This window comes from Heliangelus exortis, chromosome 2, assembly GCF_036169615.1.
Source record: "Heliangelus exortis chromosome 2, bHelExo1.hap1, whole genome shotgun sequence".
NCBI lineage: Eukaryota > Metazoa > Chordata > Aves > Apodiformes > Trochilidae > Heliangelus > Heliangelus exortis.
Genome location: NC_092423.1, coordinates 98,373,322 through 98,400,745, shown reverse-complemented (window position 1 = coordinate 98,400,745; position 27,424 = coordinate 98,373,322). Strand labels below are relative to the sequence as shown.

At 40.3% G+C, this 27,424-nt stretch overlaps 2 protein-coding genes across 13 annotated transcripts in view; one reads left to right on the top strand and one right to left on the bottom strand.

The window, feature by feature from the left end:
• The window catches only part of GNAL (G protein subunit alpha L), a 193,818-nt gene extending 171,304 nt beyond the window's left edge, over nt 1–22,514 (top strand). For both annotated transcript variants that reach the window (XM_071737111.1, XM_071737110.1), the window contains 7 exons: nt 10,694–10,748; nt 13,778–13,851; nt 14,527–14,585; nt 14,803–14,923; nt 15,989–16,119; nt 18,181–18,248; nt 20,528–22,514. In XM_071737111.1, the coding sequence (XP_071593212.1) occupies nt 10,694–10,748; nt 13,778–13,851; nt 14,527–14,585; nt 14,803–14,923; nt 15,989–16,119; nt 18,181–18,248; nt 20,528–20,674 (655 nt within the window). In that variant the 3' untranslated portion in view covers nt 20,675–22,514. The remainder of the gene's footprint in view (nt 1–10,693; nt 10,749–13,777; nt 13,852–14,526; nt 14,586–14,802; nt 14,924–15,988; nt 16,120–18,180; nt 18,249–20,527) is intronic.
• Nucleotides 22,515–23,834: 1,320 nt separating this feature from the next.
• MPPE1 (metallophosphoesterase 1) overlaps nt 23,835–27,424 on the bottom strand; it is a 31,509-nt gene continuing 27,919 nt past the window's right edge. For 10 of the 11 annotated variants that reach the window (XM_071737124.1, XM_071737123.1, XM_071737119.1 and 7 more), the window contains 4 exons: nt 26,890–26,961; nt 26,656–26,778; nt 25,746–25,886; nt 23,835–24,312 (listed from right to left, as the gene is read on the bottom strand). In XM_071737124.1, the coding sequence (XP_071593225.1) occupies nt 24,130–24,312; nt 25,746–25,886; nt 26,656–26,778; nt 26,890–26,961 (519 nt within the window). In that variant the 3' untranslated portion in view covers nt 23,835–24,129. Of the gene's footprint in view, nt 24,501–25,745; nt 25,887–26,655; nt 26,779–26,889; nt 26,962–27,424 lie in introns of all 11 variants that reach the window. The other variant, XM_071737129.1, reaches the window with a different exon arrangement.

Sequence of the window (27,424 nt, the reverse complement as noted above, 5' to 3'; positions counted from 1 at the left end):
ATTGCATTGTTGTTTTAATAATGCAAATGCACTGGATACTGAAAAAATCAAGGAAAGTTGACAGGAATGGAAAGAAAGGTACAGACGGTGCAGAGTTAGGAATGCTTTTCACAAAATGTCATACTAATGGTAAACATTAGTGTTAACATGGCTTACTGTCAAATATACAGGTAGCAGGGTTGTAGGGCTGGTTTTGAGCACAAAAGGTTATAACCTTTGTTTTCTTTACGTAGCTTGTAGCTATTAAATGGAATTAGGTCAGTAATTACTAAGTTGGACATGGTCACTGTATCCTTTTTTCTTCCATTTTTGTAATAAAAATTCATCTCCGTGCTTCAGCTCCGTGCCTTCCTCCAGCTACCCAAGGTCATCACTCAGCTGAGCCACAGGTATTATGACCAATTCCTTAAATACTAATAGTGGTTAAAAATATCCTGTCGTGAAATGAGCAAGATAATAGTGATTTAATGAAAACATTTCAGCAGCATCAACTGTAAAGATACGGGAATTTTCTTATGAGCCTAATGGTTATGTCTAGTGTTTGTATCCTTTCTGCTGGACACATGCTTGGTGTTGTTATTTTCACCTGGTAATTTTTAAGGCTGATCATACACAGATATTTATCTGAATGTTTTTCATGTACAGCTCCAAAATGTGTTGTGCATGGGAATAAGAAGGATAACCTGTTTGCTCTAGATTAAAAGTAGGGAAGGCCTAATAAAGTTTTGTGCGTGGCATGAACAAGTTTGGGAAGAGCAGGCTTTGTGTCCTTCCCATCAAAGTTGAAAAGTTCCCTGTCTCTTCACTCTGCTAAAGAGAAGCCTAGCTCTGAATGATGGTTGAAGTAGTAAAATGCTCTGGAACCAATGAAAGGATGTCGGTCTTCATCATCCTTTTGTCCTTTAACTCCTGAGCCATTGATTTTTTTCCTGTTGTGTATGTTCTCTTGCCTTGAACATTTACAGGTTGTATCATATTCCAATAACAGAATATTTTAATGAACCATACAGCAGCCCTGCACATCAAAAGGGGTTGCTCACAGGGTTTGTGTCCAGCATGTCCTTCACTCAAGTTAAAGGTGTGGGAGTGCAATGCTAGAGCTCAGGCAAGAATTAAGGAGGCAGAAGACAACTGATCTGTCACCACACCTTATAAACAGCAATAAGGAAAAAAAAATTGTAGCAGGTGCTCTGCGAGGACTACATTAACACTTTCTCTGTTCTCACTGTGTAGGAAGCTGGTCACCTTCTTGACTTTTCCATAGGGGAAATTTCAAAGTTTTCTTAGTTTGTACTGATGGCATGCTGTGTATCTTACGTGCAACCCTAGAAAGCTGCTTCTCTGGTAGGTGGTGTGTTAGGTGCTCTCATATTCCTCAAATGCTGGGTATCTATAGGAACTCCAAATCCTGTCTATGTCTTGGAGCCTCCAAGAGTTCCTCATGAGAGCTGGTCCTGTGAACCTTCAGATGTTAAGCCTTGGAACTAATGCCAGTCCTCCCATTTAAGCCCAGCACTCACCAGGAATCCCAGCCTTGTCTCTGGGTCATGTCAACACCTGACAAACACATGAGGTGAAGGCAAACAGGTATGCTCACATTTTGCTCAGGATTTTAACACACCATTGTTTCATTTACACATCACAAAAAAATACATAGATCTGAAAACAGTAATAAGCATGCCTGTGTGCTTTTCCTGGCCCAGAGTGTTGGCCACTGAGGAGTTCACTTTTCTTCATCTGAGCTTCATGGGGACTACTAGCATCTGCTTCTTTGAATCATCTGGTTTGACTTTTAGATGTGAAATCTCTTGGCAGCAAGTTCTCTTACTCAAAGATTGGACTAGTGCCACAGGTAAACACAAACTTCTCATTACTTCCTTTTAAGTCTGTGTTTTGTTACCTTTGCTTCTCCTGTTTGGGGATTTTCTGCTTTCTCTTTTATCAGCCTCCTAGAGAAAACTCTTGTCAAACTGGTTTTGCCTTTCTGGCAATAACTATAGCAGACTTATTATTCCAAACCACTTCCACTGGAGTAAGTCATCTTTAATTCCCATCAACCAGTGCTGTTTCTACCCTGGATCTGGCAATCTTCAGACCTAACAGCACTTAGTGATTTTGTGTACTCTAAGAGGAAATCGACAGTGTAATAATTTTTGAAAACAAAACTACCAACCAGAATGTGTAAGTTACACTGAAATAATTTTTGCATATCACAGCAAGATAAACCTCTATGTAACAGGGAAAGCTGTATTTGCAATGCCCTATGAAAATACATTTTGTCAACTTCTGACACCCCCTGGCAACCTTGTAGTATATATCTGGTGCTTGTAAACTTCTTACATTTTTCCAGCTTCAAATAACATGAGGGCTTTTTGTCCATAGTTTGGCTTTCCTGAACATAAAAGTCCAAGTTCTTTCTGAAGAATTTACCTGAAGAGTTAGAGGTAGTATCTTTTATGCACTTATATTAAGTTGGACATAAAACCAAAGTTTTGATCCATTATTCTTTTTTCCAAGTCCTGACAGGATGGTCACACTCTGCCTATATAACTCAGCTGATGTTTCAGTTATTCTCTGCTTCCCTTCCAGCACTTATCTGTGGTTGATGGAAGATGTTAAACAGTTATTTTATTCAGACAGTGGACAGGGAGTTTCTAGTCTGCCATAGATGATCTCACAAAGCAGTCAGGACCCAAATCTCCCTGGATAATGCAATCTGAGCTTTCTGTTTTCAGGTCATTATCTTTTGGTCCTCTGTTCAAAGTTGTACTCAAAACTACAGAATGCGCTCCATGTAGCCTTTACATCCCAGAAGTCAGAGTTGGGACAATTTAAACCCTCCACGGGTGTGTCAATAGGCATATAATGGTTATTGGCTAGGATTGCCCTCTCATGAGGAAGGAGAAAGTTCAAAGGAGTCAGTGGATTTAAGCTGGTGTGAATGTGGGCAGAGGAGTGGCTGAATGCGCCGATCTAAGCCGCAGATTTTATCGGTGTTTCATTCATAGCTCGTGTTTTGCAGCAGCTCAGCTACTTGCACCCCTGGGAATAAAATGTTTGATCACACAGTAGGAAAATACTGTCCCATTTAAAATAAATAAGTAAATAACCTTTCCTCTTCTCTCTCTCTTTGCCTGTTTTCTTCCCTCTGCTCTGAGATCCCGTGTACCAGAAACTGCAGATGCGGAGTCTCGTTTCTACTGGAGCCTGTTAACCTTGCTGTGTGCATGACAGTTTTCCAGATTTAAGTCTTAGTCAATGTTTATGTTAAGAAGAGGGTTAATGATGATCCCCATAGGCCTCTTGCTCAGAAAGCAAAAACATCTGCTAAGCCAAAAAGTGGTTAGTTTGCTAAATTTAGAAGGAAGAAATGCATTTCCCAAAATTCACACTGCTCCTTAACAAACGTAGGAAACCAGTGGGGGCAAGTAGTTATGGTAGTTGTATTGTTTATTCATTTTTAGTTTAGTTCATGCATTTTCAATTAAAAAAATAAAGTGAGACTGATGTTACTAAGCAGAAGAGGGGTACCAATCATATATCTGAAACATTTAATGCAGTTGAACTTCTTGTGCATAGCTGGATACGTGCCAAAGCCTGTGAAGCTTGGAGATATTCTGCAGTAACTACTGGAAAAAAACAGCCTCGTGGCGGAGATAGTGAGGTTAAAATGGTTGCCTACTGGGAAAGTCTCCTAACTGGGCCCAAGACTCTTGTGTGGATTTTAGCTGTCTTTCTCTGTCCTCTGCAAATGCACTCCTGACAGCTGCCTGCTCATTCCAAGAAGGCTGGCTAATGAGCACTCCTTGCAACCATCATCATCTGCCTTTGCTTTGATTGTCTCTGCCAAAATCTGTAAATGAGATCTAAAGTAGAGTTCTTCTGCTTCATGGGATTACCAGGGACCATAGTTTGCTGGTACCAATGGAGTGTCTCCTGATGGCTTCTCTCTTTTTGACTTCATGGTAGCTGTGGCCATGGTTAGCAGCAGCCACAGTCAGGGTAACAAAATGAGAGGGGTTATATGCCACCCCATCAAACTGCTCACACCACTCATGGGCAGTGCAGACACTGGGACAACAAAGTGCTATGGCTTGCACGTCTAGAAGGGATCAGAAGTGGAAACTCTTCAACCCACCGTGCTTGGAGCAGTCAGTGCTGCCATGGGGAAATGCATGGCCTTGCCAAAAGTGGTACAGCCCAGGATGGTTCATCTTGGCTGTATATGGGTGGTTGTGGTCCCCCAGCCTGCTGGTGGGTGACCTGCATCCAGCTGCCTCCTGGCTGCATCCCCCTTCGTGTCAAGCAGAGGGATGCCAAATGCTTTCAACCACAAATCTTCAAACTTTACTGACCTGTTAACAAGGCGGCAGGTTGCAGGCATGGCTCTACTTTGCTCTCCCTCTAAGCCACCCATTTAGCCTTTTCACCTCCTGACACTAGAGTTTCCTTGCTACCAAGCCATGCTGGACAAATCCCACCCATTTTTTTGTGATCTCCAAGCAGTCCCTTATTCATGTGGGGTGAGATAGCATGAGCTCTCCTGAGAGGCAGGCAGGCAGGCCTTGGGGAAATGCAGTTCTGACAAGTGAAAAAAGGTAAATTCTAGAGATCTTTATTAAATTCAGATTTCACCTGTGTTTTAGCAAACCTTCACTGGGACATCTAGCTGAGCTTCCATCTCTGAACTTATTCCCATAGGGATGCCTGGAGCGGGGAGCGAGTCCTGGCTGAGCAGAGGCTGCCCCCACTACCCCACACCCTGCCAGCCTCCATGACCCCACAGTCTCCTCCTCCCCTCTGGCATGATCTCCACTCTCCTTCCTATTGTGTCACTCCCACACAAGCAGCCGAAGAGATGGTTATGGCAGGCTTGTGATGTTATTGAAATTGGTGCTTTTTAACCACTGTGAGCAAAAAGGAAAGTCTGGGGAACTTTCCAGGCACCAAAAACACATGGCAAGTCATAAAAGTTTGATATTCTTCAGCCTGGAGAAGAGAAGGCTCTGAGGAGACCTCACAGCGGCCTTCCAGTACCTGAAGGGAACCTACAGAAAAGCTGGGGAGGGACTTTTTACATGGGTGTGTAGTGATAGGGCATGGGGTAATGGTTTTAAGATGGAAGAGTGTAGATTAAGGTTAGATATTAGGAAGAAACTCTTCCTAATAAAAATTAGGAAAGTGGTGAGACCCTGAATCAGGTTGTCCAGGGAAGCAGTGGATGTCCCCTTCCTGGAAATTTTGAAGGCCAGGTAGGATCTTGAGCAACCTGGTCTAGTGGGAAGTGTCTTGGCCCATACAGGGGGCTTGGAACAAGGTGATCTTTTTCCAACCCAAACCATTCTGTGATTCTATGATCAATATGTAGATTTCTAATCCCTTTGAAAGCAGTAGCAATTTCAGCAACATCTTCAGTGTTTGCACTGGGTAGGTTTTTTCCATGATAGCTTATGCAGCAATTGGTCATTTAAAGCTGGAGAACAGCATAGGTGAGCCAGAGAGGATGCAAAACACATCTCAGTCCCTCTCTTCTCTCTGCCTCCTCGTGCCCTCAGTGCTCTGCTTATTCCTCATGGGAAGCGACTGCAAAGTTGCATGGAAGGAGAGAAGGGGGGGGAGGGAAACGCCACTACCACATGGAAGCTGTATTTAAAATATAGTGACTATTTAAACTTTACAGAAAAATCCTTAGTTGTTTATTTTATCAACAGCTTCTGAGATATTTCTGCTTATATTTTCATCAAATTACTTGGGAAATTTAATCATTTAGTGGCTAATCCCTTTAGGGCTGTTTCCACTATGTCTTTCTCAGTTACCAGGAAATGTATCAGAATAATACGAGGTTGCTAGAAGCCTAGCCACAGAGCCTGAGGTATTCTCCAAACAAGAAATCCATATTTTCCCATTTCAAATATTGCAGGAAGTATTAACAGAATTGTAATCACTTATCTGATTTTAGAAAAGGTATTTTATGGAAAGAAAGAAGGAAGAAAAATGTTCAAATCTTAATGTTGTCCCTGGTAACAGCAACAGAAAGGAAAAAAAAATGATTTTTTTTTTTTCCATTTCGTCTCCCTAGAGACCTGGGGTAGGTGTTCCCATTGTGAAATGTCTGTTTCAGCTGTGACTTACTGCAGTCCAAAGAGTGTGGAATTCAAGGTCCTGTATGGTTTCAGATAGTTGATTATGGCACTTCTGCTGTTTTTTGAGCCTGGCAGAGGAGTCTGCAAAGCTCCTAAGGGTCCATCAGATAAATTTGAAATTCTTCACTCAGAACTTGAAACTAAAGCCTTAAGGATTTGCCACATTACCTTTTTCTTTTAAAGAGACACACATTTTGACGGGTGTTTGATATCTTGTTTTGATACAAGTTGTTCAAAGTGTTGGGGTGGGAGCATAAAAAATAGTTCAAGTAGACAAAGCTTTATTAAAATGTGTAGTTTGTTCTATTGATTTGTAGTTTTAGCGCTTCATCTTTCAAGTCCTTTGGGTGTCAAAATACACTTAGAAATACAGCATGGGTTTCGTGTGTATAGCGTTATTCTCAAGACATGATTTTTCTTTAAATGGGGATTTTGTTTGTGAGGTCAGAATATCTGTACAGAGCCACATAGTGATTTACCCAATGAAAAAAGGATTTTTATGTGCGATTACCTCCTCTTTATTTGTGCATTTGTGAATCCTTTTTTCAGAAGTTCTTATATAGCTGCTACTGCTGTACAAATTGCCATGGTTTTTAAAGAGAATAATGCTTATTGATAGTTCCCACATGCACTGGCAGGCACATCTAAAACCTGTACTTTTGTGTTCATAGCTTGCATAATATAAAATTTAGAGATTGTCTGTCAAACTAAGTGTCAGCTGAGTTTCCTTGGAAACTCACTTAAGATATTTATAAAACTACAGATCAGCTTAATAATAGATATAATAATGTCAGTAGCTCGTGATTATTTTCTTTTTACCTTTATCAGTCCATTTTTCTTTGCTTTCATGTGTTGGCAAATCAAACCACTGCATTTCCAAACAGAGCAGTGAAGACCTTTCTTCCAATATCTTGTCTAATTTTTTTAAATAAATGAAGAAATAATTTGTGCTGTTCAATGTAAGGAAATGTAAAATACCCTACCATAAAATTAAGAACAACCTAAGTGAGGTACTAATTATCAGGCTAAATCCTTTCTAAGTAAAACCACAACTGTGAAGTAGAAATATAAATATTATATGTTGTACTTTTATTCACAGTTGAGTTGAATGTGTAAGTTTAAAGTTCATGGCATATGCATGCAAAGCAGTCACTGCAAAATTAACATAAATCCCAAGCATGGATTTCTATAGAAGCTGCAAAAATAGAAGACCTTTCAGTGTTGTAAAAAGGCATAATTCTGGGAAAATAATTTTATCCCTGCACTGAAAAAATGGGTTCTAAAAAAGAGAGAATAAATTATACTGTTGTTCATTTTTATTAATTTTTCTGCTATTGTGTTTCCTTCACACTGATTCTTTGTACTTTAAGCACTCTAAATTGACATTTTAGTCATGTAAATTTCAAATTCACTGGTGTATATGTGTGTGTGCATATGAAGAAAAGAGTGTATAATATGCCAGAACATAATTATTAGAGGCATTTAGGATTTGTCGAAATTAATGTTCTTTAGAAAGCATTTTAGAAAAGTTTTCCCATTTTAATACAATAAAGAGAAGGAAGTTAGCATATTTTGTAATGAAGCAGCACTGACTCCTTACCTTCTCTGGAACCCATTACTTGTACCTACTATGTACATTTGCCTGTCAGAGCTATTTTTGGTACTGTGCTAATTAGCCAGCTAAGGAGCTTGTATGAAAGATATGCAAGAACTTATGTTCTTTTGAAAAAGTAAGAGTATTGCTTTTTCAGTTTCGTTTCAGAGCACACTTAATGTAGTTGCAAGAGAAATCTTGGGAAGCCTGTCCTTCACACACTGAAAAGGTTCCTTGCCTGTTAAACTCTGATGTTGAGCCAAATCCTAATATTAGTTGCATGTTAATTTATTGTATGCTGGTAGTATCATTGCCGCTTGATACAGTGGGGTGACACATAAAACCTTGCAAATCATTGCATTTATTTTAATACAGATCACATGTGGACAGCAACTTTACAAGAGCAAAACATTGGGGCTGCTGTGTCCAGTGATATTTTTTTTTTTAGAGCTTGATATTTGTCAGATATCACTCTCTCTTAACTGTGGTGTTGCAGTTAACGGTGTTTGAAGTGGATCCTTTTACCAAGAGGAGGCTGATGGTTTCTAAATGGAAGATGACTTGGGCTGATACACAGGACATCTCATTAGTTGACTTATCTCATTCCCAACCCTGCCATGGATTTATATGCAGTGTAACTGCATTACTCACTCCTCTCTTCCTTAGTGTAATGCAAATATTAAGTGCCAGAAACTTCCCTGCAGTGCTTGTATAGGTGAGAGTGATGCAAATTGGTACTAAATACCACGTTTAATCATTTTGGATAAATTCTTCCAGCATGCCCTCGGTATTGGGCAGTGAAGGTGTATTCGTACATCAAGTCCAGAAGTAATGCTTCAGCAAGAAAAACACTGGTTCACTCTGTCTTGAGAGGTTTGTGATGGAGTCATATTTGTGCACACTACTTGCTTCCATCCTCACTCTTAACCAGAGCTCTTTTCTGTGTCAGCTGTAGCTGAGGAGTGTTTTCTCCCCTGACTTCCTTTGCATTTATTGACCCTGAGCTGTGCAAGAGGTTGTATTGCCCACAGCAGATTGCTCATTCCTTTTTCCTTGTGCAGCCTTGTTTAACCTGCTGGTCTTGCTCAGGGACCTGGTTTTACCCCTCTGCTCACCTTTTACCCTGATGAGAAGTGGCTCTTAACAGGCCTGTCAGATCAAACTGTAAGAAAACTGGAAAGAATAATTTGAAACAGATTTGGAAATACCTGAGTGAAGCCTGAACAGCTGTATTAAAGCAAGCTACTCCCCATTTAGGAAGAGATTCAGCTTGGAGGAATTTTTGATTGGGGCTCTTTTGACTTCTTTTTTCATCTCATGCTGCAGTCGTGAGGTGAGGGTTGTGATAATGATAGGTGTGCCAGTTAAAAATACATTGCTCTTCCCCAGCATCTGCATTAACCACGGGTGTAGCTGAAGTTAAACTTTGATTAATCAATATTCTCAAGGTGATGGAAATCATCTGATCAAAGGGTTTGGTCTGAATAGAGCTGCATTGGTACACTGACTGTAGCTGACTGTAAAGAGGTACTTTTAAATCTGTGTAAGTTTCTGGTGGCTTTTGGAGGGGAAAGAGGTTTTGTAAGTAAAAAAGATGGTTTTGCTTTAGGATCTGTTCAGGGTTGGTTTGTTATTAGGTACTCATCGTGTTGTGCTAAACAATGATTTTTTAAAACAATATGCTTAGCCGTCACACCTTGATCATCCAGAAAGAAAAGCTGGATATTCTAAATGTAGATACTGCATTTTGTTTCCCTGTTACAACAATGGACGTTCAGAAAGGAAAAATAGGATAAGTAAATATATACGTAGCCTATTTTCTTTTCCTTTCAGTTCGTATCCGTGGGAAAATGCTATGAGAATTACAAACAGGCTTTTAGAGGGGTATTTTTTCAACTAGTCTGTGTGTATGACCCCTATGTTAAAAGTGAGTCACATTGCAAGTCAAGAGTTCACTGTTTTTTTGTCTTTCCCACTGCAATTAAGTAGCTTCCACATACACACCCAAGAAAAATTGGGGAAAACTTTATGGTTGATAAAAAAATCTTGATAATATTGTAGCAGGATAAGTAAACTGGTGGGGTATTTGCTGCCAAATACCAAACAGTGCAGAAATTCATGAAAGCTTCGAAGTCACATGGACATTTTGGGCTCACAGAAAATGAAGAAAGGGGTGAAGGTGAGAGAGAAGAACCTGCCTGTTTTCGCTAAACATATAAAATCACATTTTTATGGCCTTAATACTGCCATTCTAACATGTTCTAGGAAAGAATTAAAACTTGGAAAGATAATATTTGGAGAATGTGGCTACCTTCTTTTTCTCTATTTCCCTTTTCTCTTGCAGTTTTAAGTCTTCATTTCATCTTACACATCTCACTGAGTTTTGGCAATGTAAGGAGTCAGATAGATTAACTCCACCTCATGTCAGTTTTGCTTTTCACTTCTTATGCATTAGTTGAAGTGTTTGAGGGCAGTGTGTCCATCCAAAGCTATCTGTATATATTAAAAAGAATTTCTGCTAACATTGCTGAGACTGTGATTAACATTATGGTAGATTAGCATTATGCTAAGTAAAGGAAACCCTTCACTCAATTTTCTTCTCTAAACACCAAAATCTTTTTTATATGTTTAAACAACCATATATTGTAATGACACATGGTAAGGCTTTCTAATTTTTAGTGGACTTCACAAACTTGTAACATTTAACTGCATTTGGACAACTTCTAGGTACTGGACAAGGGTAGAAGCACTGTACTGTAGCAAAGGCTGTGTAAAAAGTTATTTGGCTTGGCAAATGTAACCTCTATCAATATAAGTAAATCACCAGGCTCATACTTTTACCACTGGACTTGTGTTTTACTTTGCAGCAGGAGTCTAACCCAGAAAAGGCAGTGGAAAGTATTATTCTAGACATTATTTTGCATATCTAATTCATGGTTTGTTTGTTTTTTTCTAGCTTTTTAGAAAGAATTGACAGCGTCAGCATGGATGACTACACACCCACAGATCAGGTTAGTGTAACTAACAGGACACACCACAATACCAAAATACAATGTAGCTGTTTAAATAATGGATATTCAAGAAGAATAAGCTTTTTGGTGCTGCAAGCTTGTCTTTTGCTGTTATTGTGTGCATGTTAGTGATTCCTGTAATGTATCTTTATTTCTTCTTGAGTTCTACTGTGTGTCCCACAGACAAAGTGAACAGAAAACATAAACAAAAAAGCCTCACCAGCCTTCACTGCACAAAAGCAGTGGGTTTTTTTCAGTGGTGGAGGTGATGGAAAGCCTCCCAGAAGGAGGCTTCCCATGTCCCTCAGACAGGTCCTTCAGAGGCAGAAGCCTGCAGTGAATCTAGCATCCAAATTCAAGGGAGAGCACCAGCAGCAACAGCTTCTGACCTTGTGACCTTCTCTTCAGGCATGCACACTCCTTCTTTCCAGCGTATGCCCATCTCTTATGGGCAGAGTAGTTTCTCTTGAAGCTTTATTTGTAGGACAATACACTTTTTTCCTGGATATCATGATGCATCATGATAGAGTGCTTGAATGACAAATGCATTAAGGGGAGTTAAGGCTGAAATGGTGCAGCCTTGAAGGAAGAAAGGGCTTCACCATGGTGCCCAGCTTCAGCTGCCTTCCCTGAGCTCAGGCTGTGTGGTTTTGTTGGGCAGTTTGACTCTTTGGCAACCTTATTTTGAAGTTATATTTCAGTGCTGGTACCACACTGCCATCCAGGAGTTTCGGCCAGGACTGTGGGACACATCATAAACTGAGAACAGAGGTGGCAGAAGGGAATCCCTGCACTGGGTACTTCAGCCTAACCATGCAAAGTGTATAACTGGTGGATACCCTTAGCAAAATATAATTGCCAGATCTCATTGTTCAGAGGCTAAAATTCAGAGAAAAGAAGTGACTTGCCAGAGATCACACAAGGAAGTATGCTGGGCAGAGCCTCTGCCTTCAGACCTAGTTCAGGTATCTAACCACAAGCCTGTCCAGTTACTATGCCCGTACTTGGTAATGACCAATTACTATGACCCATTCTTCTGGGGCTGTTCAGCCTGGAGAAGAGAAAGTTCAGAGGAGACCTCACTCTCTACAACTCCCTGAAAGGAGGTGGAAGCCAGAGGGGGGGTTGGTCTCTTTTCCCAGGCAACTCTCAGCAAGACAAGAGGGCACGGTCTCAAGTTGTGCCAGGGGAGGTTTAGGTTGGACATTAGAAAGAATTTCTTTACTGAGAGGGTGATCAGACATTAGAATGGGCTGCCCAGGGAAGTGGTGGATTCTCCATCCCTGGAGATATTTAAAAAGAGACTGGATGTGGCACTCAGTGCCATGGTCTGGTAACTGCAGCGGTAGTGGATCAAGGGTTGGACTTGATGATCTCTGAGGTCCCTTCCAACCCAGCCAATTCTATGATTCTATGATACCCTGGAACAGAGGGCAGTAGAAAGTAGTATGCATTGTATTATAGTCAGCCCAGTGTAGGATCAATTACTAAAGCCTTCAAGACATTTTTCAGACCAAAGCAGTACACTGGGATTTACTCTGTCTAGACCTCATGGTCCTGTTTTAGCATTGATACCACTTGGCTGGAGAGAGAAGTCAATAAAGCAAAGCCTCATTTTTGCTTTCATTATTTGTGTTAGCATTGGCCTGTTTGCTCCTGGGAGGCCTTTCTCTACCTCGTGCAGTCATTCATCATCTAGAAATCTTTCCTGATATTTCGTTTGGGATGAAATGCTCTGTGCCTCCAAAATAACAGAAGAGGTCTGTGGTACCTGACAAGTGAAAAACTTCTGCTCTAAAGGAAGGGGAGGGTTCTCTTTTGCATTTGGGTCTTCATCCTGTTATGCTTTATCAATCGTCCTGCTGAATTAACTAGTAAAAATCATAACTTTTCTCTTTTTTTCCTGCTGCTTTCTTTCTTTTCTTTTTCTTTGCACCATCCCAAAATACTGTCAGCAAGTGACAGCAAATGACAGTAATATAGAAAATAACTAAAATAATGAAATAAGTAGCATTCATCTGAGTTCACATGGCTGTCAAAGCAGCTGAGGTTTGCCAGCTACCAGAGTACTCGAAGCAGTAGATGGTAGGGTAAGGGGAAAAGTCTGGCTGTGCTTGGGCTCTGTACCACTGCCTGCCTCCTTCCCACCTCAGGGAAGGAGCACTCCCTGGGCAGGCAGCCATGCCCAGGGCTGGTTGCTCATCAGGGTTCATCCCCACCAGGCAGCCAGCAGCTTTCTCCAGCCCCTGATTTTGTTCTGCACCCACTGCCCAAGCAGCAGTGCTGCACGGTCAAGGTTTAAAATGCTGCTGGTGATGGCAATGGCCCACAGTGACCCAGCTGCCTGAGGTATGCATCATAAATTGCTTTTGCCTGCTTCTTTTGAGAATCTAGGAAATTGATTTTTTTTTTTTTTTAATTATTGAAAGAATGTTATTTAAGTTGTAAAGTATTGCTAGTCTGAAAAATAAGAAAGAAATGCCAGATTTACGTACAACCTAAATTCTCCTCCCCTGTGGTCTGTAATAGAGCTTTAATTACTCAGTCACAAGCTATTATTTCGATTGGATTCCTGTCTCATTCAGTACAAGAGAGGGCAGAATTGAGGTTGCCTAGGCAACTGTAAATCTAGAGTTTTCTAACATTTGAATACTTGACTTTACAACATGAATAACATATTTTTCTTAGTTTTATGTAACTTCAGAATTCAGTATCCATATCGGATATGAATTTATATGACAATACAACCATTGGATGAAACACAGGTTTCAGTGTGCACCAGGGAGAACATGCACAGGGTCTCTTGCTTTCCAGGTGTGCACAAGCCACATGCAGAGATGATGTTTGGCTGTATCCACTGTGTCAGTATGGACAAATACAGGTTTACCAACAAGTCTGATTGAACTTTAATTAAATTCAACATTTAAAGACTTTTCATGGAAAATAATATCCCATGCTTTTAAAAGCAAAATGAGGTTAGAAGTAAAAAAAAATCCTTGTTAATCAGCTTCTTGTGTTCTCATTTCCAGGACCTATTAAGATGCAGAGTGTTGACATCAGGGATTTTTGAAACAAGATTTCAAGTAGACAAAGTAAATTTCCAGTAAGTCTATTAGTAATAATTTATTAATATCATACTAATTTTTAACAACTAGGTTCAGATGTCTGTGCACATGTATGCTTTGTATAGGTTGTTTAGGGGAAGAGCTGGGTTTGGTGTTACTATTTTTTGGGGTTTTTTATCTCTCATCACATAGGTCCTGGTAAATTGCCTCATAGCTTGCAAAAAGAGCTAATATTAGTTACATGTATTAGTGATGCTCTGTTCTGAGATTGTGACTGTTTTTACTAACTAGTTCATTGGTATAACACTGTAAACTCATAAAATACTTCTGGGGATAAGATTTCCCAGGATCCAGTGGGAAGGAATCCTGCCCCGAGTCAGACTTTGTACAGTCCAGGGACGAGGAGAGTTAAATGTCTTGCAGAAGGCTGCAAGTTCTGTGTTTGTCAGAGATCTATGCAGTGTCTTGGTAAAACAGCTGCTGTCAGGCTGCCTCTGCTCAGCAGTTCTTGCCCAGAAAAGTGGCAGCAGGGACGGGGCAGAGCTGGCATGCAGCATGATGGCATCAGCAAAGCTCTCTCCCTTTGGGGGGCAGTATTTTACTGCCATTGTCCTCGAGGCTGTCAGATTTTTAAACTGAACTCATGTGCTGCATGTTTTGTGTGACTTTCCCAGTGCACATAAGTGATATAACATCCTATGGCTTTTTAACAGCATGTTTGATGTAGGTGGCCAGAGAGATGAGAGAAGAAAATGGATCCAATGCTTTAATGGTAAGAAAAAATAAATTTGTTTTCTGAGGTGTGAGCAGCTTAGTATTTGTATTCACACATAGTGTGTCACTGTTGCAAGAGTCCAGTGATACAGATATTTTGGGGGGCTATTTTTGGCAGTTTGGGGAGTAATGGCAGTGTTACCCTGAGGAGCATGTACTGGGATAATAGAAATGTTCTCTTCTCTCTCCTTTCTTTCTTTTGTGTGTTCTGCCAGATGTCACAGCTATCATCTTTGTTGTGGCTTGCAGCAGCTACAACATGGTAATAAGGGAAGACAATAACACAAACAGACTACGGGAATCCCTGGACCTTTTCAAAAGCATCTGGAATAACAGGTAAAACAACTCATTCCTCACCCACCCTCCCCAGTTTAGCTGCAGTTCCTTACAAAGTAGGAACAGAGAACAGAGGAGAACCCTTTCTGGTGTCACTGTGCTGCTTGGACGAGGCTCAGAGCATCCTCTAGGTGACATTTCATCTCCTCCTGAAGTGCAGCAGCAGGAGCAAGCCAGCTGGTGGCATTGCATCTGATTCACCCCCTGGTTCTGCCCTCCATACCCACCTGGGCAGACCCATCTCTGGGAGTGCAGAGTTTCTCTGCCTTGTGGGTTGATATTTCATGTCTCATCTAATTGTAACTGCCATTAAATCACCATTCTGCCACAGTGCATGTAAATTGTAGCTATTTAACCAAGCAGCAAACTGAGTATGTTCCTAATAGAGAGTAAGTAAAAACCTTACAGAGAATAAGGGAAGGGCAATTTTCCAGCACATACCTATGAGGATGTTCCACACCAAGAGGTCACTGAAGGTAGAGTGAGGAAAAATATTAAGTGTCAGTCTAAAAGGCACATCATCACAGTGGTGGCTAGGTACTAATTGGGGAGGAAGAGAAATTATTTTCTTTTGATTACTCACGTGTCATACAGGCCACCTTAAAAGACAGGAAGTCTGTGTGGATGAACTATTAGTTAAGAAAGAGCAGCATGAGGGAAGGCAGCTTTCCAGCCTTTTTCTCTTGGTTGAGCAAAACCAAACTAAGTAGACAGTAATGTTCTGGTTTTGGATTGCAGTGCTTGTAGGAAATGTACTTATTTTCCCAGCCTCAGTATCAAAAGGATCATTTAAAAAACAATATTTGGAGACTGCTCCCTTCAGCAGCATCTACTGCAGTTTTTATAAATGTATTCATAGATCCTATAAATAAACCCACAAGCACAGATGCAACCCAATTGGAACAATAATTGAGGTCATTTTTTATTTTTTTTCTGTCTAAGCACATCCCACAACTACTTTGCTCTGTCCATGCAGGGATAGCCAGTAAAATTTCTGTTGAAGTGAAATGTTTTCCTTGATTAATGTGTCAGAGATAACAGGAACACTTGGTTTGTTTTTGACAGGTGGTTACGGACCATTTCTATCATTTTGTTCTTGAATAAACAGGACATGCTGGCTGAAAAAGTCTTGGCAGGGAAATCAAAAATCGAAGATTACTTTCCTGAATACGCGCATTACACTGTACCTGAGGATGGTAAGGGCTTTTCACCAGGCAGGGGTGGGACCTGCTGGCATAGCCCAGCCCATAGTTCCTTTCTCTTTCTCTGTTTCTGTCTCTTGAACACGTACCCAAAGCACTCTTTCCTTAACATGAGGTGTTGGTCAGGTAAAGGAGCATAAGAGCAGCACAAATCTTGGAGGTTCCCCAGCAAGGGCAGGGGATGAAGGGGCTCTGGCTGCTGGGGAAGGGGGGAGGACTGTGAAGGGCTGGCTCCAAAGCATCCTGCCTTCCCCTGGTTTGGAGCAGCACGTAGTCCCAGGTAAGCAAAGCTGCCAGGAGTGTCTCTCCGCTGCAAGATGCTTCTGCCTGGGCCTCCCACAGTGTTAGGGATTCCTTAGACTGACTTGGTGGCTGTTCTGCATCTTCCAACACTGTAAACTTCAGCCTTTGCAAATAATGGCTGGAAGCCCAGCAGACCAGCAGGCTAACTTTTAATGGAGGAAAACCACACCAATAAATACAAAGAGAGCTATGAATGGAGCAATTAGCATGGGTTTGCTTTCTTACCATTTCGAGGGATGCAGTGGTTCCTGCACCACAGTAACATACTCTAGTATTATGCCAGCTTTATACAAGGCAGAAGGCTTCCAAATATCTCAAACCTGTGTCTAGCAAAAGCAGTAAAACTTGCTCTTTCTGGCTGCTAGCCTCTGCCTTACCCGAGTGATGCCCCTGGTGTAGTGCTTGTAGCCACCTGCCTTTTGCCTTCCATCTCCACTAACCATCAACAGTAACCTAAATTATAGGAGTGCAGATGGTAATAAGCTATTTTCAGTTTTCATTCAGGTCTGGAATTTCAGAAGTGTGATGATGAGTTTCAGATGGAGAGGATAAATAAGCTGCCCTAAAATCTGAGTTAACCTGGCAGCAGTTTTATAATGCTAAGGCTTTCAGAAGAAATCTTCTGTCACCATCACACAAATTTCCCTCTCCCAAACATCCACCACATGTATACAGAGTTTGGGTAAATATGCAACACTTTTTTATAGTATGCCAGCTGTCAGAATAAAGTAGCTTTTGGTGCTTTTCAGTGGGATTTCACAGCAGATATCCAGAATATTCACACATGAAGCAGCTCTCTATTTTTAGATCTGTAGTTGTTCATTTGTTCTTCAGCTTCAGCTGACATTATTTAAGGACAGCAGCACTGAACTCTTAAGATGCTGCTGCTGCTCTACATTTACTACACATAAGAGTGAAAAAATGTGTTCCCACATTCTGATAAATTCTGCCCTTTACCATATCAAATCCATAAGATTTCGTATCTTAGATGAGGAGAAATCACACTAAAAGGAAATGAATAGGTTATCTGTTTGCTGTATTTTTTTTACACTTAAAGAAAATACAATGTCACCTGGCCTAGGCACAGAGCTGACTTATCTGCCAACAAGCAGTTAGCACCCACCAGTGGGTCTTCTGCTCCACAAGAGTTTAATCTAAGGCCCTTAGATGAATGTTTAAGTATTCTGCTGAGTCAGGGCCTGGAAATATATAAAAATATACATATGTATGTATATGCATATATACATATAAAGAATAAGACCTTTTGATTCTACTGGGTTTTTTAAGTGTAACCTTGAATTAATTATTTTCAAACCCAAGCTCCTGCCTGCAGAAGCTGTATTCAGGAGATGCTGTTCTGCTGCAGAAGCTGAACAGCTCAGCTGCTTTTTCTAGTCATATTTTCTGATAAAAGTTAAACCCCAGCTCCCACTTGTTTTATATCTATGTGAACAGACTTAAAGGTGTGAGCAAGCCTCTTTATAATATGACCAATAACAGTGTCACAGCAATTCCAGGAATTTTCAGGTCCCTAAAAGATGTTAAAAGCATAGAAGTTTATTTCAGAATTTATAGTTCCTTTCTATTGTAAAATGACCTATAAGGAATCTCCTGTGGATAGTTACTATATTAATTGAATAAAAATTTGTCTGTAATAAAGGACCGCTTCCTTCTTGTTAAATTATTTGGTATGAAAAGTCAATGATTGTTTGGTTTTCATGTTTCTGATGTAATTTATTTTTAATTTAACAGCAACACCAGATGCAGGAGAAGACCCCAAAGTCACAAGAGCCAAGTTCTTCATCCGGGATGAGTTTTTAGTGAGTAATTTTGATCTTATGTGTGATTCTGTCGTAGGAAATACTGGCAGATGGCAGAGTTTATTTAGGGAAAACTGATGAGTTTTTGCTGAAAGCTAGAAGGAGAGGAGAATGTCTGGCAATTCCCTATTTCCCTTCAGCCACCCATCTTGCAGAACCTTCCTGACTGCTTGCACATTTTCATGCCCATAAAATCACCTGCCCTGCAAGGTAACACACAGCAGGAACTGAAGTGCTAGAGCTGGAACCAGCCATGTGCCTACCTGTTTGATTCCAGGTTCCACATGGATGCTGGCAGCCCTCTCTCTGCAGAGGGGGAGGATGCCCAGCACTGTTTACATCAGCAGGTAGCTCGGTTTTCTGTCGTTCTCTGCCTACAAGATACTACTCACTGTTGTCTTGAATATTTATTTTGTGTATGAGTCCAGTTCATGTTAAGCAAATAGGCTTTTTTTTTTTTTTTTTTCCCTCCTGCATTCCTCCAAGGGCTTTGGCAGTGGTCAGCTGGCAAGAGGGTATGAACCAAAAAGTAGATTTTATCCTTAAATAAGATTTTTGTTGTGCCAGTTAAGAGGTTTGCCTCACCTTAGGACTGGTGTCATGACCCGACTTGAGGAATCATGAGAAAGTTTCCTTGCCTGGTCACAGTTATTCTTGTAATTCAAGTTTTCTCTAAAGCTGGAGCTGAAGACATGTTGTCTACTTTTCACAGATACAAGCAGCTATCAGGCACATAATCACAGCCCAGCTATCAGGAACAGGGACTTAATCCAATATCACCTACAGCTTCACTCATCTTGAGTTGTTCCCACAGTTCCTGCCAGAAGCAAAGCTCTGTGCTCTCTGCATCTTGTTCTTATGTTAGAAACTGCATAGGGAGGTTTGAGAGAACAAATTTAATTATTATAATTAAATTTAATTATTAGAATTAAGAATTTTAAAGTCATTATGCATTTACAAGTATTGTTAGGATTTACAGTTGTTGATGCAATGAGGAAGAAAGAAGAAACTTTTTATTTGAGGATTTGCATTCACCACTTTGACCTTCTGGTTTATGAGGAAAAACATCAGATTGCTCTGTATTAAGAAAATAATTTTTAGTATACATATGGAACAGTCCTTGTTTAATTAGTGTTGGATATCTAATGTTATCTAAATTACCTGCAAAAATCTGCAATTTCTTGCTGATGTAATTATGGGAATCAGGGCTTCTGAATGTCTATAGTCTTGCACAACTGTAGCTGCAGGTATGTAAAAGGTCAATCATCTATGTAAAATAAACGACTGTATTAAAATTACATAGTGTAGCCAAAAAGCAAGAAAACATGATATTTTGTTGTTTAGCCAGTATAATTTGCAATAAAATTCAGAAAATATTTCTAAAAATTATTATTCCAAGAACTGGCCTTCTGCTTCCATGACTCTGTATATATATATGTGTAAATATACACATATATATACATAATGACCTAGGATGTATTTATCTTTATCAATTCTGTAGTAATACGGAACAAAATTGAGCTATTTAATTAATTATTTTTTTTAAGACCCTGAATAATTTTAGCAAGATACCCATGGGTGAGGTGATGCTGGAGCTTGTGTTAGCAACCTAAGAGGTTGTGCAGTAGCATTGCACAAATTTAATTCTGTGTTGTTAACTGGATTTGTGCATGTTATATTATACTATGGGAACCACTCTGGTGATAATTCCACTATGTGTGGTCTCAGTAATGATATCAGGTTTTCAGGCAGTTTAGTGAGTGCTCTAAGCAAGAGTAGCTTCAGGGAGGGCCCCTCAGTTTCAAGATGCAGAAGCATCACAACCACCTTGACAACTGGAAGGTTTTCAGTTTTGTGCTGCTGATTTAAAACAGAGAGTTCAAAAAATTGCCACATGGTGGCACCAAAAAAAAAAAAAAAAAAAATTGAAAATAATTCTCAGGACAGCTGCGTGGCAGCCTGCAGTCAGCAGCACAGATCAGCTGCATGGTGATGTGCAAGTGACAGCGTGTGATGCTGGCATCAGGGGCATTTACAAGGTACTAATATCGTGACCCTGTAATACTATCCATACCTTTAGTTTATCTTCATTTCAAATTTGTGATTCGTATTGGACCAGACCAGAGATCTTCCTTCTTTTGTGTTTATTTTAATGATTTATGTGCAGAATTTCTCAGGTTTCTTGGAACTCCAGACGTCCATAGGTGGCGGAGATGCGAAACTCCCCGTGTCACAGCGCCTGACCCTTTTATTTTTCATTTTCCTCACTGTTTCCACAGAGGATAAGCACGGCGAGTGGAGATGGCAGGCACTACTGCTACCCACACTTCACGTGTGCAGTGGACACAGAAAACATCCGCAGAGTGTTCAACGACTGCCGGGACATCATTCAGAGGATGCATCTCCGCCAGTACGAACTCTTGTGAGGGGAATCACCGTGGAACCTGTGGTTTTAAATTCTTTGCTCCTTACTCTTTCTCTTGATACTACCCCACACAGGGTGGAGGAATATACTATAGAAATGTCAGTCTCTTCACTTTGTTTACTTTAATTATTTAACCTTAAAGCTGATTTGAAGCAAGTTTGGGTTGGTTTTTCCTTCATGCTTTTTGGGACTCTTTTTGTGCTTTATTTTGACATGCCACTTCTCCGTCATTCCACTAAGCCCTTCGGCTACCTCTGTTCCCTTAGCTTTTGGGTTTTTTTAACTGAACGTGACCTGCTAAATTTTTTCCAGCGGGTTGACAGCAGTTCAAACTGGTATGTCAGCGGGATGACACTAAAGTCATACCTATCCCTCTGTGTGGGTTTCCTTTTTAACATGACATTGAAGAGTACTTGATGGGTGAAAAAAAAAAAAAAAAAAAGATTAATGCACTTTGTATCAGGTTACTAAATACTGTTGAGGAAGTAGACACACAATGTAGCAGCACCACAATATTTATTACTCTGTCACAGTTTTTAGCATTTCTGAGTTGCAGGTCAACTGATAAAAGTGACCTCCTCTTTTAAGCCGTTACTGGCACAGGAAGTAGAGTAGAAAATGAGAGGAACAGTGAAGACAAAGCAATTTTTCTGGGGTTTTGGAGCTAAGTGTCTCTGCACACCTCAGGCATTTGAATTACAGCTACTTTTCAGCCTGTTGCATCTAGGCAGAAGATTTACCACCCTCACTTACGTTATTTGTGCTGTCCACAAATGATCCTTTTAGTTCAGATCATTCTTGGACAACAGTCCTCTCCCTATATATATTTTTTTTTGTTTTACTGCTGGTTTATTATATTGTACAGACTGTAAAATGTAATATTATTTTGTACAACTTTATTGAAGAAAAATACTTGTAGAAGATCTTTGTGCCTTGATTATGGCTGTACCTGTAAAATGAGCTAAGATGTAAGTATGTTTTTGATTGCGCTGTACAGCTTGATGTCAACCTTACCTGCAGCAGTGACTGGAGGTAAGAACTTTATCTGTAGAGTTTAGGGATTTTTTTCTGGTTTATATAAAAATGCTCTTTAGTATAAAAAAAATTCTAAATTATGCAAATTAACCACTTACCTTTCCACGTAAGGTATTACAGTCACCGGATGTTGCAGCAAACATGCCTTTCTCTTTTGAAGTCTCAGCTTTAAAACATTGGAATTCATTCGAGTGTCCAAATTGCAACCTGGTGTTGTTTTAATGGGAACCAAGGATTTCTTTTATTTTATTTCTCCTTTATATTTAGAAAAATATGTTTTGTAATTCTTTGGTCATTCATAGAACTTCACAATTGCACAGACCGATTGTGAATGTGTAAAGCACCATTATATAGAGCTCTTCAATCTTTGTACCAACAGCAGCTTTCATTGTGCAAGTAAATAGCAAGAAAGAAAAACAAACAAACAAACAAACAAACAGAAAAGGTGTATAAACCCTTGCGTCTGGCCTAAGAGAATTCCAAGATGACATTTTTATTTCTCTTTTAATAAAGAGACACATTAGAAAATGGTTTTATTTTAAATATTGTAGAATCAAAATGTGTGAATATTTCTCAAACTTGAATAATTTATGCAAATGACATTCTCAAAACAAGTTGTGGTACAGTACAATATATAAAAAGCAAGAATTGCTGTAGCAATAAGGCATGTCCTTTTTAGTAACTATAACACTGCTTTATATTTTATACATAGGTGTTTTATGTCTGTGACTATATACTTTTCCTGTGTCCAAGATAACCTGTACAAATGTCTAAAATTACAGTTGCAATAACAGAAACCTAGAGAAGTGTTAGACTACATTACTTTATAGAGTGTTTTGCCACACTTTTGACGATTTCCCCCACTTCGTTTTAAATCTAGGGAGAGATTACGAGCTAACACATTCCCCACATTGGCATACAAAGCAGCAGGCTTGATTAATTTTTTACTATTTGCATCATTATTAGCTATAAGCCCCAATGAGTCATCTTTTTAAATTCAGAATACGGACAAATCAAGAACTTATTTTTATTTGATGATAAACAATCCCATTTTAGATACTATAATATGACCATTTTATCACATTTCCCAGAAATGTGTATGCTTTGATGGCTGTATGGCCAATTTAGTCATCAGATATTTCCCAGAAAGAGAAAGGCTGGGTGGAATAAGCTAGGAATAAACAAAATTCCCAAATGCAAAGATTCTCTCACTTCCCATGCCAAAGAAAGTAACAGAACAAATAACAAAAGACAGTCTTTATAAATGCCCCACAGCCCAAGGAGTTCCGGCCAGAGCTCCCAGATCCTGCAGGAATGGCAGCAGGAAAACTGGTCCTGGTGTCAAAATGGTCCCTCTGGTATTCCCGGGGTGGGTGGGGAGCAGCAGTAGGTTGGACACCTCTTCCCTCACACACACAGCACATGGAGGCACCGAGCACAGATTTTACATTCTCTGTGCTGCCATCCCCGTGGGGGCCAGTGGCCCAGCCCGGGTGGTGGCCTCCACCTCCCAGTGGCAAAACTTGGCAGCCCTGCAGGAATCTAATTTGAAGCAGTCCTATCCCTCTGTGTCCGTAGCCTGAGGGCCAAGGCAGAGGATAATGTTACTGCAGCTGTATTTGACCTTCCTTCTTGCAGAAGATCAGCAACTGGAGGGCCCCTCACTCACCACACGAGTCTCTGGGATGCAGTAGGGCCCTCTTTTGGGGTTTTTTTGAGCTCATCATAGCACATCTTTTTCAAAAACAGCAGCTTGAGGTGTCACCCCAATTTTTTTTTAAGCAGGTTTTACATGAATCAGCAAACTGGATCCACAGGCTTCTTCCCATTGTTGTCTGGAAGATAACTGCAAATTGTATTCAGCTGACAATGTAATGTACCAGGAACTGAAAGATTTCTTGTCCCAAGCCAGTCCCTTACATATGACATGCTAAAAAAAAGGTTCCAGAAATCTGCATCTCTCAGTACTGATGTATCTAATTTCTGCCTGACCCTAACAAACAAGAAGTATGACATTAGAAGGGCCATGCAGCAATAAAACAGAGAAACATTTCCAGTTTGCAGGACTGAGCCTCCACCAGGGTAAGACACCAGTGCAGATAAGTGATGAGGCGATACGATTTACATAATGTACAGTTACACTTTTAATATACATATTTGATACAAAAAAAAAATATAGCAGGAAAAGGACTCATTTGATTGTAGAATACAGTATTTTTGTACAGCATGAACCGTTCATTTCATTTAATTATTTATCCTGTAGTAGTCATATCAGCTGTATAGGACTTCTATGGTATGTGTAAATGCAACCTGCCTTCAGACTAGCAATCAAATTAGGTCATTTGCTGGCATGAATATAGTCTGATGTTTGACTGTTCTCAGCTTTGGTATTTCAGTGACTGAATGCAGATGTCTGGCTCTTCATACTGCTTTATGCTTACTGATTAAACGCTGAGCAAAATAAAATGGTGGAGTGAGAAGCTGAAAATGAGCTAGTATCAGGATTACAAGCAGAGCACCTGCTGCACAGTATATAGTAAAGACTCTGCTCTCATACGGAAGGAAGCATTTTTGGAGGGAGAAGTCAGTTGGTGTTATGCTGCCCTGGAAAAGAAATGAAGACTGTCACTTGGCTGTTAACAGTTGGTTCTGAATGAGAAGTAAACACCACGACTGTCAGATCTCCAGTTTCTAACCTCTGTGTTGGGTGGCAAGGGTTGGGGCCAGTTTCCTAGTACCAGTGCCTTCTCCAGGGGGCTGAAGAGTCCACACCTTGCGGTGCTGGGCGCTAACTGGAATATACATCGGGCCAACGCTAGCCCAGAGGCCAATCTTCCCTTATTCCATCTAGCATAAATAGAGAGCTGGGCTCCTCATCTGATCTGCCTTCAAGAGAAGCCTAACTTTAGCTGCTGTAAATCCACCAGGAAGGAGCCTTCCCAGGCTAAAGTTAGGTTTTGTGAATGTGCCCCTTCCTCCCCGCAAGCCCTCCTCCTCCTACCCAGTACCTGCTGCAAAAATCACGTTGGCTAATCCAAATTCCAAACACCACAGAACTTCATTGGGTTTTGGCTTGACTTTGCAGTTCAAATTAAAGTTTACAACGGACCGAGGATGAGTTAAAACAGTCGTGAAGGTGATGCAACTTTAATTAGCCAACCTCTTGTTTTGCAGTGAAGATGCACTGTCTGGCATGTGCGGAGAGCATGTGTAGTTTGAAGGCAGCTACTCTCAGGAATACGGAATAAACAGAGCTACTATCAACAAGAAATATTAACAGTTGCATAAAATGAATTTAAAAGCTTGGGGTTACCTGTGTATTAAGCAGCCTAAACTCAACAGCAGTAAAATCACATGAAAGAAAGATTTGTCCTCCAAGTCACAGACTACTCCGTAAACAGATTGTAGCTTTCGCTTCTTACTCCAACTTCCCAGGAGTTCTGTTTTATTTTTGAACTGGGGAACTAATTGATTTACCTCTAAAGATCTACTGAGCACTGGAGCTGCCTGCGAGAGCATAACCAACACACTGTATAAGATGTGAATTGGGCAGAAGGAGGCAGACTATTGCCATGACAAACGTTTTCACTGCGTGAAGCAGTTAATGCACAAGCTCGAAAACCACGATCACCGCGCAGGAGAGTTTGAGGTGGATTACGGTCTCGTTTTCATAGTTGGTAAAGCAGCAAAGCCAAACTAGTCTTTCTACTGTTCAGTGCACAATACTGATTATTTTTACAAGTCAATAGTTTACAATGCACCCTCTTTATAAGAAAATGTTAAGATGCTTGTACCCAGATACTAATTAGGTCTTTAACAGCATTGCTTTGTACCACACAGAACATGTGGCTCCCACCGATGTACTTTATAAAGTGGATGCAGTGTACTGAGTGGGTTGGGTGGGTAGGCAATTTTTAAATTTTTTGTTTTGTTTTGTTTTTACAGGTAGAATCAGTTTTAAAATATAGCTGACTGCCATGTTGATTTATTTATGAAAGTTATCTGACAAAAATAAAAAAAAATAATTAAAAACTTACCATGATGAAACTAGGATTGTTTCTATTCCTCCAACTGAAAGATGGGACGCTGATTTCTGGAATTCTCCCTGCATGCAACACTTCACAAGCACTATGTGTATGCCCACTGAGAATCAAACGAGGATGAAACCACCATATCAACTAGAATACAAAACAGTAAAGCACAAAAATTAAGGCATAATTAAAAAGAAATCAAGCCTAACACCATTTTTATTCACATCTGGCAGAATGAAATTACAGGAATTCTAATATTCATACAAAGTGTTTTGTGTTAACTTCTGTTTTTCAATAAGTGTTGAGATTGTAATATTAACCATACCCATTTGGCCCTCATCCCAAAAACTGGAATACTTTTTTGACTCTACAGATGATGAAAACAAAGGCATTAGCAAGCTGCTGACATCACAAATAGAAAAAAAATCTTGGGTTTAGTAAAGCAATGCTGTTTTCCTGCCTAAGGGAGAATCTTGTACGTGCCAATCTTGAGTGAAGACATTTATGAAAAAGGAAACAAAGACTGCTCATTAGATTTTCTCAAAATATTTTCTTGTAGCTACTAATTCAGCTAAAGCAGTGCTTCCAAAGTGTTGGAAAATAGTGGCTTTCTATGATGTTTGTCAATAATCTACACTGTACATGACATACAAAATAGGCAACAGGAGGTAACAGTGCTGCAGCAGACTTATGAGCACTGGGAACTACAGAAGGCCAGCAGATTTGAGGCCATGCTTGCAATGATCCTAAGGGGAGCAGGTCTGACAAGCAGCCTCTCAAAAGCCTCTTTAAAGCAGGAGCAGCTGTAGCCTGCCTCAGCTGACATCCTTCCCAAAAATGTTTAATCTATACATAGCTACACTTCTGTCCCCACTCCCACCCACCCACCTAGACTCAAGTTTCTAATATAGCAAACCTTTTGTGATGCTTCCTGAGACAGCACATCATACTTCTCTTTAAATGGGATGTTCTTCTCCTCTGGAGGAGCAGAATCTTCTCCACTGCATTCAGCATCACTTTGCCGATAGAGAGGGTAATGCTGGGAGACATTCAAAGCAAGGATCAGTTGTTAATGATCCAGCCTTTCTTGAGCAGTAACAAGTACACTAAAAACACATCAGTGTGTTGCCTCACCCCACCTCTAACACACCTGTAAAAGGATGGGTTCTGAAGCTGGAAGCTTGTCCACATCACTGCACCGTTTGCTGGAATGATTTGGTTTCTGTGAAAAAAATCAATCCACACATATTGGCTTCACCTATGTGTACCACAGGGGGAAGGGATTAAACAACAGCTTTTGAGGGGTTGGGGTTTTTTTCTTGTTTTTTTTGCAAAAAGCAGTATCAGGTCAGAGTAGTGTTTAAATACTGTCCACTGCACTAACTTTTAAAAGCCACTACTGTGGGTGGAAGGGAGAATGATTTAACTCCCCTCCCTGCAAATGCTGTAGATATGGCTGCACTCTTACTGAATGCAGAAAGTAACAGCAGAATCTCACTGCACAAACAAGGTAAAAGTGATTTAGGGCAGCCCAAGAGAGACAGCAGTTAAGTGTGCAGCAATTTTTCCACTGGGAGCTGGTTTCCTGACTGATGGCCAGCCCAGTCAGTCATGCTGCCAACCATGAGTCCAGTCAGTCTATGAGAAAGGGAAGAGGAATGAAATAGAAGAAGCAATTGGATTTG